Source organism: Pomacea canaliculata, linkage group LG9 (assembly GCF_003073045.1).
Source record: "Pomacea canaliculata isolate SZHN2017 linkage group LG9, ASM307304v1, whole genome shotgun sequence".
Lineage (NCBI taxonomy): Eukaryota > Metazoa > Mollusca > Gastropoda > Architaenioglossa > Ampullariidae > Pomacea > Pomacea canaliculata.
In genome coordinates, this window is record NC_037598.1 from 19,304,417 (window position 1) to 19,317,389 (window position 12,973).

The 12,973-nt window shown below is 36.2% G+C and overlaps 1 protein-coding gene across 1 annotated transcript; it reads left to right on the forward strand.

Annotated features, from left to right (window-relative positions):
- The first annotated feature begins 43 nt into the window (after window positions 1–43).
- Window positions 44–12,780, forward strand: LOC112572226 (protein NEDD1-like). The gene is made up of 17 exons (XM_025251798.1): window positions 44–216; window positions 584–829; window positions 1,789–1,883; window positions 2,250–2,363; window positions 3,219–3,359; window positions 3,777–4,006; window positions 4,484–4,685; window positions 5,220–5,325; window positions 6,617–6,691; window positions 7,102–7,188; window positions 7,376–7,476; window positions 7,813–7,924; window positions 8,371–8,570; window positions 8,919–9,088; window positions 9,499–9,502; window positions 9,894–10,100; window positions 10,588–12,780. The coding sequence occupies exons 2-17, from the start codon at window positions 700–702 to the stop codon at window positions 10,693–10,695; spliced, it is 2,082 nt and encodes a 693-aa protein (XP_025107583.1). The 5' UTR covers window positions 44–216; window positions 584–699; the 3' UTR covers window positions 10,696–12,780.
- Window positions 12,781–12,973: the final 193 nt, after the last annotated feature.

Sequence of the window (12,973 nt, forward strand, 5' to 3'; positions counted from 1 at the left end):
TGGCTTTCTTTGAAAATGTTTTATACATTGCATCGAGCTAGTGATCTTTAGCTGCGCAGCTCGCAGCCTCGTTTGCGTGTGCTCATGGCACCTGAATCCTTGGCGGGTATAACTTACCATCCGAAACTTAAGTTATTTATAAAATGATGTGTAGAATACACATTTGATATGTGTAGTAAGTAAAATTTTCAGTCATTTTTCAGATACTCTAAAAACGTAAGTAAAACTGTTGTCTATTTGTTGCTCACCTATACTTCTCTTCTGTCGTCTGCTTTCATCGCGATCTGTGAATCAATGAACATGTTGTAATTAACAACATTATAGTAATTATCAGTTAAAAATAATTATGTGCGTAAGATTATTACATTGTAAATTATGTTCTTAAGCCATATAATAAAGAGTGTGTAATAAATAGAAGAAATTAATTATGACAAGTACACAAAGCTTCCGATTGCAAGTTTATCAGTTGCTTTAAAGTTTCCTTTACAGATATGTTGCTTAAAAAAAACAAAAAAAAACAGACAGCAATAAATTATTTTTCTTATGAATTAATAATTTATATTTTAAATTGGATGTTTCCCAGAAATTACAGTGAAAACAACGGCAGTTCAGAATATGACTAAAGCACAATGATGTAGACGAACAAACCAAGCAACAAATGGACTTAAATTTGTAAAGAAGTAAGATTTCAGCAGTATCATGGAGGGTCTCCATTTGGCATCAGCTGGTGACGATGTCAAATTGTGGGACTGCAGCCAAGGAGTCGTGCTGCTGCATCAATTCAATCCCCATAATCATAATGTAGCATCTGTCTCATGGAACTTTGATGGTGAGTAGCTTATTTCAGTTTCAGTTACTCAATTAACTGTGAATAATAAAGTCCTGCGCACAAATTAAACAATTTATGTCCCATTCCTTTAACCTCTGCTGTAGTGAAAGTTTTTTAAAAGCTAGTTTTCAGAATTTTACAAGCAGTAGTTCAGGACTCCTAAATCCCCTACAGTTTGCCTTATGAATTAAATACAGTGGAACCTCGGTAAACAATCCATTCTGTAAAGTTGGTCGGTATCCGAAATGCTCAGTATCCAAAACAATTTTCCCCACAAGAAATAAAGGAAATAGATTTCATTGGTTCCCAACCCATGTTGACTCGCTATTATTTAAGTTACAGGCTATTTAGGTATTTTTTGAATGAGTACAGTTATAATACAATATAAATGGAGTTAAATAAACATGAAAACATTAAAGAAAGCATTTAAACATAAAAAAACTTGCCATTTTGATGGCGTAGGTGGATGGAGGTGTGGGGAGGAAGGGGTAGAATTACTGCTTGGATTCCCCCTCCATGAGCACATGTGACATTGTAAAATCGGGGGTGACTTCACTTTTCTGTCGCTTTGATGTTGAAGGAAAAAACTTGTCAGTGTCTGTTGCTTCTGCCTTTTTTGTAACACTTTTTGGTAATACGACGTCACATCATTGAACATGTTTAGGCTTCTACTGCCTATCACACTGTTAGGGAAAGACTTTTCTACAAACAATTGCAATGCCCCCAACTTCACACACATTTCTTTAATCACAAAAATCACTACATAAGAAGGATCTATCTATCTAGCTAATCTTCTTTGTGCATCAGGTTGCACAGAAGGCCTCAACCAGAGTTTGCCACCGATGTCGATCGGCTGAAACCCGCTCTAGGTGACCCCATGTCCAGCCCTTTCCTTTCATCTCCCTTTCCACTGTTCTTCCACTGTATAATTTTAAAGAAAATATGTTGATTCCTTTCAGGCAGCTTTCTTGCCAGCTGTTCCATAAATGATGATGCTGTAGTGCTGACATACACAAAAAATAATGCCCTCACATCAGTGGATTTGCAGTGTGGGGTAAGCATAGCTAGGTTTTTGTGCTTAAAAAATTGTTGACTAAAAGATCTGCTTTTGTCCTTTAAATTCATGCATACATCAGGTGAAGGTGAAGCCTAGTGGTTACAGCAACAGTACCCAAAGCCAAAGGCATGTACACTAGATGGATTAATACCTGTGTGATGTAGAATACTTTCCAGGGTTGACCTAATGGTCAGGGTACTTGAATCCTTAGATAATATATGCAGATTATTAAAATATAATAGACGTAAAAGTGAGTTGATAACCAATGCTTTCTAGTTGTCAAATCATGACTAGAGATTTGATTGATTGTCTGATTGTCTAAAGTTAATTTTACTGGCCATTTATGGATGAGGTACATTTCAGACAGGGGTCCAGTGTGTTGATTTCAATTCCAATTCCCGTTACATACTTTGTGGTGGAACTGATGGAGTGTCTGTCTGGGACTTGAAAACTAAAAGTCTTAAAAAATCTTTCAAGGTGAGTTTTCATTATCTGTGCAGGTGAAAAATTTGGAATCATTACCTCTACCTTTTTCCTTGTAACAGAACATTATCAGGAATTGAAGCAGATTTTGTAACATAGCTCAGATTTTCAGGATTTCTTTCTTCAAAGTGAGCACATAAAAGGAGAGTATGGAAGAGGACTGTTGCAACAGAGAGGCAGAAACCAAAGGCTGCCTAAAAGTAAAGTTTCCATGCTTGAGAAACGCGTAACAGTACAGAGAACACAAAGAGAGATGGCAATAGTTGGTAGATTGTTATTCATCCTCAGTTAAGGCTGATGAACTAATGACTAGTGATGGTGGTGTTTGTGAAGGCTATGATGATTTGTTGATTTCTGTGTTAACAATAGAGTTGAGTATTTTCTTATTTAGCTGAAAAGTTAGCTGATGGTATATCACTACTGTCTTAGAGTCTGTGTCAAGGCTTGTCTGTTTATTCATGATTTATGATTATTTTAGTAGTACATGTGCATCAATAATGCATAGTCAGGTTAATAAAGTACATTTTTATAACACTACCATGCCTTTAGGGCTACACTCTGAGTGCTTATCAAATATGTGAACAAAAATCAACTATGTAAAAATTGTACAATAAATGAGCTTGCTGAAACCTACAGATGATATGGAACAATAGCCAGACAGACTTGTGGCCTTAAACTCCCAGTGTTTTTTTTTAACTAATGTGTTTCAAGGGCTGTGTTGAAAGACTTATCTGCTGGTGGCACATCACGCTAGGGAGTAAGTTCCAACAAGTTATTGCTAAATGAGTAATTCTGGGAATGGAAAGGAAGCAAGTATCTGTGTTTGATAGACATTTATTTGTTTTACAGGAAGCCAAAGGGCCAATCACAGCAGCACGCTACAACTGGAATGACTCGTATATTGCTGCAGGCTCTGAAACAGGGGAAATAATTCTTCATAACACAATCACAGGCCAGTCCAGTAGCCCTTTGTTAGCAGCCACAGCGCAGGTAATTATGAAATATTATCGTTATTTACAAAAGCTCATATGTTTACTATCAAGCAAAATATTTTATGGTAATTTTTCATTAAATTGTCAGTTCTATTCTAATATTCCTATGCCTTATTTTAAACTAATGACCAACTCACTTTTAGAAAATTACACAGCATGCAAATAAATCAAAGATGCCCATATGTCTCAGCTGTCATCATCTCATGCATTTAAAAGCATATTTTTCTTCAACTATTCTTTTTTAAATGGAAAGTCTTTCATGCAATAACCAGCTGGAGATAACACACTTTTTTAAACCAAGAAATGAATAGTTTTGTTGCATTGTTTTGTTTGTTTATCATAGCTATTGTTTGCTAGCTGTGTGAGGCTATGCTAACTAAACAAATGTGCAGCTATTTTCTTTCTTTTTTTGCAGGCAATAAGACAGTTAGAATACTCAGGATTTAAGAAGTCTATGTTTGGCTGCACATCAGATGACGGAGTTGTGACACTGTGGGATGCTAATGCTAGGCGACAGTTACATGTCTTTCAGGAGGCCCATGTCGGACCAGCCACTGGCCTGGCCTTCTCTCCCATCAATGAAATGTTGATGATAAGTGTTGGACTTGACAAACGTATGGTCTGTTACGATATCCAGAAAAAAAAGTAAGTGGAATGGTTGCAGGGATAATACAGTGATAAATGACAGAATTAACTTTTCTTTGCTTAAATGAGATGAAAATGAAAGATGAGTACACACTGATAAAATGAGCAACATTATTGGATACATTATCTACATCATCCTATGTAAATAGAAATGAGGGAAATGCAGTGTTTAGCTACCTGGTGCTGCGGCTGTGAATTAGATGCAAGATAGCTAGTATATTGTAAAGTGCAATGAAGATATATATGAAATTGCACAATATAAATGCAATGTGCTGTATTATTATTATTAGCACAGTTATGAGGTCTCCACATGTTCACAGCCAAAGGTTGCTAGTTCGCTTCATTCATATTTACCCATCATCAGCTTATATTTAGCCTAGGGAGGACTGATTTCCTTGCCTTGTTTGTATCCATTAATTGTTGTAGATAGGTATCTTAAACTGTTGGTGCAAGATTATGACAGCCCTAGTGTTGCAGGATGCTGAAAGCCATTGATACACAAAGTCCACTAACATGTATCGACATTATGCACGATGGTGCAACTGCAGCAGTGGGCTCCACACGTGGCAAGATTTACTTTTATGATTTGCGGCAAGGTGGTGGAAGTCCTGTTTGTGCATTTCAAGCACACAGAACATCTGTTCAAGCTGTTCGATTTATGCCTTTAGTTAAAATCAAGGTGAGAAAATGTATAGGTAGGTTATGTTATGAATAAATACTCAGTATGATCTTTAAAACAATGTATATAGTCTACATTTTTTTAATTACATTTGCCAATGGAGTATTTTTTATGCTCAAAGAATAATATTTTATGTATTGAGAACATTGTTAGTATTTATTTGTCTTTTATTGTTTCAGTTAATTTTAGTATACGCTTGAAGCTAGGGAGTGGCAGGGCACTCATAGCAGAGGAGTGTGTTTATGTTTCTTCAAGTATGCCAGAACGTTGCTGTCTGAAGTTATTCAGAATAGAGCCTAGAACTATCAGGCTGATAGTTTAGTTGCTGAATAACTAACTACTCATTTGGGAGAAAGTGACAGGATGTGTCTCCTCTGCCCACTATACACTCTTTTGCTGGGGGAAACAACATTATAGCAACTGAAACCCTTCTGTACCTGAGCTTCAAAACTGATGTACTGCCTCTGTTATTTTGAACTCTTATTTTGTTGTCCCTAGTTACTGAACTATTTTCCCTTCTATGCCTTTAATCAGAATGAAATAGCAGAGGGAATGCAAAACATGCAACCTATGTCCAGCCACAGACGTCAGCTGCCTCTGTCTCCACGAACCATGCAGAACATCACACCAAACAGACAAAGTAAGCAGATTTGCAGTTTTTATCTGACATGTTGCTTCAATTTGTTTTACTTTTTGGTTTTTACATTGTGATTGGAGTTATTATAATTTTAAAGCAATAGTAATGAAAAATGATTGATTTTTAATTTTTGTGAAGATTAATCTTCAAGATAAACATTAAAATTTAAGAAATTAAACACAAGTATTAGTCATTAGTATTTTAAGTATTAGCTTTCTTTATTCTAGTAAAGAAAATTTGCATGAGTCTGGGGAATAGAACTCTTACAAAACTGGTCATACATATTATAACGTTGCCTTTCTTTTATTGAATAATAAATGTGTGATTCGCATAGCACATACGCTCGTAAGGAGTGAGCTTTTAGTGCTTGATACAAGAACAAGACCTAAACAGAAAAAAGGGGAGGGGTTGAAAAAGGTACAAGCATTCTGCGGACACGAGTAGTGCTCAAGGAAGAGATGTGTTTGCAGTACACATTTAAAGGATTCAGTGGTGGGTAGGTGGTGGATATGGAAGGGGAGAGAGAGCTCTATTGTTTTGCTGCACAGTATCTAAAAATCCTGTGACCAGATGTTCTGGTGACAGGAATAGTTAATATACATTCACCAGACAAAGAGTGGATTTGTCTGGCAGGGATGTAGGGGGAAAGAAGTTCAGAGAAATAGTCAGGGCAGGAGCCTGTAAAGAAGTAAAGCACGAACAGTTTGTACTGGATGTAAGAACAAATGTGCAGCCAGTGCAGAAAGTGAAGGAGAGGAGTGATAAGTGGTCCGTTTCCTAAGTCTAGGCACCAGATGTGCAGTGGAGTTCTGTACTTTCTGCAGTTTGTGAATGAGAAGTTAGAGGCAACCTGTGAGCAAGGAGTTGCAGCAAGCAGACCTAGAATGAACACACACACAGAGTGTAGACAGAATGTGGCAGATGGCACTGATCTTACTTAGTTCATAATAGCTGACTGACAGACAGCTGTAACTTGTCTATCTAGGGTCATATCAGCAGTGTCATTGAATCTCAGATTCCTGACAGATAACATAAAGGCAATGTTTATTTCACCCACCTTGATGTGCAGACTGACACTGTTTTCATCTTCGCAAGCATAGGAGGGCTTCCATTTTATCGTTGTTGAGTTTAATTTTGTTTGTTACTGTCCAATCTTTGATGTCACTAATACACTTGCATTTAACTTTTACTTTTCATTTGATAGCATGAAAGTTTTATCTTTATATATTTTTTGTGTTTTTTTCATTTGCTGCTTATGTTTGTGATTACAATGATTTGTTTGTTATTTGCTTAGTGCCTGATTCTGTTTCATCCAAACACCCTCAGACTTTGGAACAAACAGTAGATATATTCTCTCCAGCAGCAGAAGGTTTGCTCTCCACTTCTCATTTCTTTCTCATTTCAGTCATATATCCAGATAATTTTTAAAAGAAAAATTTTGATCTGATATTTTGTAAGAGAGCTTATGAGAAAAAAAACACAAGATTAGTGACTGTTTTTATCTTGCGCAGTATGCGTGCCACAGCTAATTTGTTGGTTAAGATTTTTTTCTAAACATATATCAGCCTGAAATTAAGGGAAAATTTTGACAAAACGCTGGCTTGAAAATGCAGCAGAAATAATTACCTGAATGAAATTATAGAAGTTATTATATTGCAATCCATTGAATCATTTAAGATTTATGCTTTTATGCTTATCTAGGGATTTTTTTTCTTGGTCTTTCATCTATGTTTAACTTCATAAAATGCACCAGTAATTGCAAAAGTTGTTATTGTGCAGGTGTTCAAAGCCAGCACTGTCACAACATTTCACTGTCAGCAACACAACTGAGCCTTACAAGCAGCCGTGGTGAAGATTCTTATGCAGGTATATGGAGTGTGATGTTTTTGATTGTTTGCATAATACAGGGTGTAATTAATAGCTGTAGGACAGTGTTGCTCCATTGTGAGGGATAGTGTAGTTATCTTCTTCAAATCAGTGAGGTACCCTAGCCTGCTAACTGTTGTCCAAATTGACAGAAGAAAACCTTGAAATTTTCTTGACCTTTTTGCAGGTGTGTTTTCACCATTAACAAATGGAAAAGTTGAGCAGCTGTCATCACATTCCTTTCACGGCACAAGTTCTCTTCTTTCAACACCCTCCTTTTTAGGCCAAGTATGCCGTTTTTATATATATTTATTAATCTTGCTGTCCTTGCCCTCCATTATTTATTTAGCTTAATATTATTATAGTATAGTTTACCCTGGTTGCATTCAGCTGCTATCTTGAAAGCAGATATCCATTTTCATTGCTTTGAAGGCTGCAGCGTATCCTCTCTGTTACAGAGAATTATGAATTTGGCTCACTGCACATTTAATCCAGACATGCTACCTATTTATTATGCAAAGAACATAAAAATGATTATATGATTGTTACGACAAAATATAATAAAGCAAGTCTGTAAAAAGTTGATAATGTTAATGCTCTAGTGTGCCTTTTTTCCTGGGACAGGCAGGAAGCAGTGTTCACTCTCCTCTACCTGTACATCAGTCACATCACATGTCCAGTGGATTGCTTAACAAAACCAGCAATTCCCTTACTAATTACAGCAGCAACTATGCTGGTGGGTTGTGTTCGTACTGTCCACATAAAATAACATTTATTATTACCTATTATTTTTTTAATAGTAATGTTTGTAATAAAGAAGTAACTTAATTGTGAAAATGTCCTTGTAGTTTATGATTATCAGATATAATAACACAATTTCTTAGCTTCTTCTGATGTAGGGTCAAGTATTTTTTTCTTCAAGACATTCTTTAGTAGAACAGATTAAGGAATCTTCTGAAAGTTTGAGAGTTGTAAGCTGGTACATGCAAACGTTTGTGTGTATCAATTACACAAGATCTCTAATAATAGCATGATAAAGTCCATGTTTCAGCTTGTACTTTCTTAGATTTTTTTCTTTATTTCTATAGTAAATAAACTCTCTTGAAAAGCAGAATAAAAAGTGAATATTCTTGATAGTCTTATACATTTAAAATTACTCCTGTTTATTCCATGTTTATTCAGGATCTACTGCTCCAAATGCTAGTCAGAGTACTTCTTCTCAACATCCTCACTCACCGCAGGGTTCTGGAGCATCACCCAGTCTTCCAAGCGCTCACAAATACTCTTTTGATGCCATTTCATTCCATGACCCTTCTGCTGCCACTGCCTCATCTGTAGAGCAGATAGCACCACTACCAGTCCTGCAGTTATCTCCCTCACAGGCAAGAAGTATAATGATTGAAGATCAAGAAAGCTGTGTGTGATTGCGTGTGTGCACACACATGCATGCACAAGCATAACTAACTGTACATGACCTTGTGATTCCCTGCTCACAAGACTTGAGTGGCAAATATCAGAGTTAATTACATTATTACATTTTTACATGTTTATTATCATTCATCCTTCATCAATAAAGTTTGTAGACAAAATGTACTTGGAAGGAAAAAAGGGCTGAGTATTTCTATTGCTAAATGTTCTTGAGATTTCAGCATTTAAAAGAAGAAAATTTAAAAAAATTAACAAATCAGGAACTTTTTTAAAATAAATTGAGACTGATACATTAATTCCAGGATTTAGGCTTAACCAATGGTGAAGAAGAAAATGAGGCTGATCCGCAAGGCAGCTCTGTAAAGGATTGCGAGGATGTTCATACATCCTCCTCCACACGTTCTTCTCAAGAGGCATCTCCTGGGCGCAGAGGACACACATTTTCTCATTCTGCTCTCTCAAAATGGCTAAAGCTGACCTAAAAGAATACCGTGAACAGCTCCGACAGGAGTTTTCGTCAATGCTGTGGGGCAAACCTAGCCAGGTTTGTGAAAACAAAATAATAGCTGTATGAATTTTATTTGCACATATAGTTCTTAAGCGTTATATAACTAAACTATGTTTTTTGCTATGTTGTCATCCAGTTTGCAATACAGTATGTGAAACAGTCACTGTGGTTGTGAAGATGTTTGCTTTTACAGGAGCAACACATTAGGGAAGAGTTAGGGATTTGTAGAGAATGCAGCAGTCACCAAGAAACAGCCATTATATTGAAATTTCTTACTAAGAGTTGCCAAACCATAGGAAGCTTGTAAGATAAAAGTAATGGTAGTCTGATATCCTTACTTTTGTAGTGGAGTGCATTTATCCTTACTTTTGTAGTGGAGTGCGTTGATAGACCCCTTGGTTTGGAGCCAGCTTTTGTGAGGACAGTACCTATCTCCTCAACTTACCTTTCCCTACCCTTAACAAATTCAGGTACCTTCTCTATAGCTAGGTCAACTGGGGAAATATATTAAGAAGCACAGCCATTGAACAGGCTAGTGTGCATGCCTTTATGTTTGATGCAATCAACTAATTCTTGCTTAAACCTCTAAACTATTGAGTTCCCTGGAAGCTTCTGAAAGTTGCTTTGATTCAAAGGATGAAAACCAAGAGCACTGGAGTTTGTCCACAAGGTCAACTTACAGGATGTATTTAAAAGACAATTGACCCATGTATTTGTGATAATACACCTTGGGGGCTGGAAAAGGTTTTAATTATGATTTTACTTCTAGCTTCCAGGAAGTGTATCTAAGAGAGTGGCTGTCGGTGCAGTCGATGGTGCTGGAGCAGATGCTGATGTGGGTAGCAACGTGCAGGCATTCCAGACAGAATTTCTGCGTAATTTGGTAGCTGATGCCATGGAAGAGCTGCGGGATGAAATTCATCATGATATCCAGTCCTTGCATGTTGACATGCTGCGTCAGTTCCATACCTTTCACGTAAGGTTTTTTTTTCTTCCTTTCTTCCTGCAAGCTTGTGTGTAAAAAAGTCTAGCACAGTGAATCTCTGTCATGACCTTTTGTCGCTCCATGCATTAGCAACAGGGGTCAGAATTATTCTGTAAATAAGCTGCTTATAAGGAGTTGACAAAAAGTAAAACTCAACAAAAAGAAAAAAAAAAAAAAGTCAACAAAAACAAACCTGACAGGCATGATCTCGGGAACACAAAAGAACAAAATAAAAATACTCAGATGGGTTGTCTTGAAAAGAAGCTCCCTGTGTCTAATGTAGAAAGTCAGTTCTCCAACAAAAATTAAATGGCAAATTAGATGTTTGATGATGTACTGCTGTATGGATGTATTGATGCAGCTGTATCATAGCATTTTCATAGTTAGCATGTCTGTGCTGAAATGTGATTGGTATCTTGTAGTCTTGCTCACAGATTTTTCCTTTTTATTGTACAGTATCACCATCTTCTGTTTGCAGATGGAACTGCAGTCATACCTTACACACTATGCAGACATGAATCGAGAACTTGTGATGAAAGTGAAACATTTAGAAGAAGAAAACAAGAGACTGAAAAAGCACTTTTAACTAAAAATTAGGGTTGTAGTAGGCAGGGGGCGATATCAAATGTTGGATATTTGCCATGGCAACTGGTTTTTGGAAAAAATGAAACTAGCCTGAAGTGGAGAATGAAATAAACATTGCAGCAAGTAGTCCCCTGCCTGTGTGAGAAAGCTGAAAAGCTTATGAATTTCTGACAGACCTTAAGTATGGATTATTTGCAATGGTGCCTGGCAACAGAGTAACAGATTAATGTTGAAGTGAGATCAATTCATCCTTAGGATCTCCAGGAACTGCTGAACTTTGAGTACAGATACTGTAACATAATGATCTCTGTGTATAAAGCTTTATCTTTGTGAATAGATGAACTGTGAGGATGATGTGTCAGCTTGGGTTTGGGAATAGCTACTATTTTTTAACATGAACTTGATCTTTGTTTGCTTATGAAGGGTACTTAAACAATCAAAGAAGATTTGCTTGAACAATTGCCAACATGAAGTTTTGAAAGCACGTTTTGCTGATATTTATACTTATCTCCATTTATGGATTCCTTGAGAAGAATACTTAAGGTTATTTTTCTTGCAAACTTTGTTGGGAGATCAAGTGACCATATGGACAAGCCTTTTCAGATCACAAGTTTAACAAAATTGTTGGTAACATTTGATGGTTGGCTGCTGTAAAACTTTCTGGCTATTGTTTTGAAAAGTGAATCTTGCATCACTGATTGGGCAGCTGCTGCAACATTAGTAAGAGCAAAGTCAGAATAATCCCCCCAAAAAACTGTTGTTTGAATAAAAGAAAACTGGCTACATAGGACAGAAGGCTGATTTGTAAATAAAGGGAAGCTGATTACAAGACCAGAAGGCTCACTGCAGTGATACTCAAGCTTGTGTTCATTTTTTAATGTCTTCCTGTTAATTTTGAGGTGAGAATGCCTTGAGAACAATTGACTATAAAACAGAAGCCTGATTCAAATGAGGAAAAATGTCAGAATTTTTTGTTTTTCCTTTTACATTTATTGTCCACCTCTCAATTTCTAACAGCATTTGTGGAAATAAACATTGTGTCTTTGGCAAATGAGAGTGCAATTTTGAAGGTACATTGCTTACTGAAGCAGCATGATCAAAAGCATTTAAAACAAACACAAAAGGGGTATTATAACATTAAAATATTTTAGCTGTGCTGTGAAAAAACTGCTTTGTATTTAACACTGTAAGGTGCAAGAAGGAGAGATTTTTTAATATTTCCTTTTGTTATTGCATGAATGTAATGTATTTTTCAGTCAGCAGTTTCACTTTTGCTTTTTTCAAGAATTAAATATGACCTTTTTATATATCAATGTAGACCCAAACTGTAATGTCTTGCTGCTTAATATTTCAGCTAAGACTGGTTTTTCTGTCTCATTAGTTTACGTGGTTGTTTTTGTCCTTCCTTACCCACCACTTTACCCTGTTATAAAATATGCACACTCAGGATTGTTTTCAGCAAAAGTACAATTTATTGGCAAATGCATGCTGGGGGACTGGCATTAATGTTGATGCTTCTCCTTAAGGACTGTGTTCAGAAGTAAAGCTAGAAGTGCCTTATACATGTTTTAACACTTTAAAAAAAGTTGCAATTTTAAGAATGTAACAAAATGCCAACAGTAGACATAAAGTATATATTATGCTCTTTGAAAGCATTGCTAACATAGAAAACGTTTTTGAAACATTTTTCAATAGTCACTGGATATCAAATGATGTTCAAAAATCGATTTCCCAATCTTTTTATTCTGAGCATTTCATCTTAGCTGAAAATTTGTAATAGAGCAGTTTTGTTTTCCAAGATTTCTTCAGTATATTTAAACTTGACTGTCTGCATTGTAGTAACACTCAAGTTCATTTCTACATCTTTTATTATGGTAAAATGAAAACCATTGCTTTAAGGCAGCATTCAAATGGTATGGAGAATTTGAATCCAGGTTTTTGAATATGAAAAAAGTATTTTCTTTCAATGGTGAGTATAATTTGTGACATTCATGAACATAACTGGTATCTGGAATACTAACCCACCAATCAGAAATGTTTATCTATTTTTAAATAAACCAGACCATTGACACCCATATGGCAGTAAGTTATTTTGTTAGTTTGCTTTATGTGTGGAAATAGCAGTTACTGCATTTTTAATTTTTACTTGTACATGTGATCAGGTAAGGAATCTATAAGGCTCCAAACTTGTTCAGCAGCTGGATGTTTGCTTCCACTGCATAATAGAACATTATCTAACGACAGATTGCTTGGTTGACTAGTTTGTGGTGATTTTGCAC

Coding starts and splice junctions, on each gene's coding strand:
- LOC112572226 (XM_025251798.1), top strand. CDS start 700: ATGGAGGGTCTCCATTTGGCATCAGCTGGTGACGATGTCAAATTGTGG. Junction 1,884..2,249: donor CAGTGGATTTGCAGTGTGGG/GTAAGCATAGCT, acceptor GGTACATTTCAG/ACAGGGGTCCAGTGTGTTGA. Junction 7,477..7,812: donor CACCCTCCTTTTTAGGCCAA/GTATGCCGTTTT, acceptor TTCCTGGGACAG/GCAGGAAGCAGTGTTCACTC.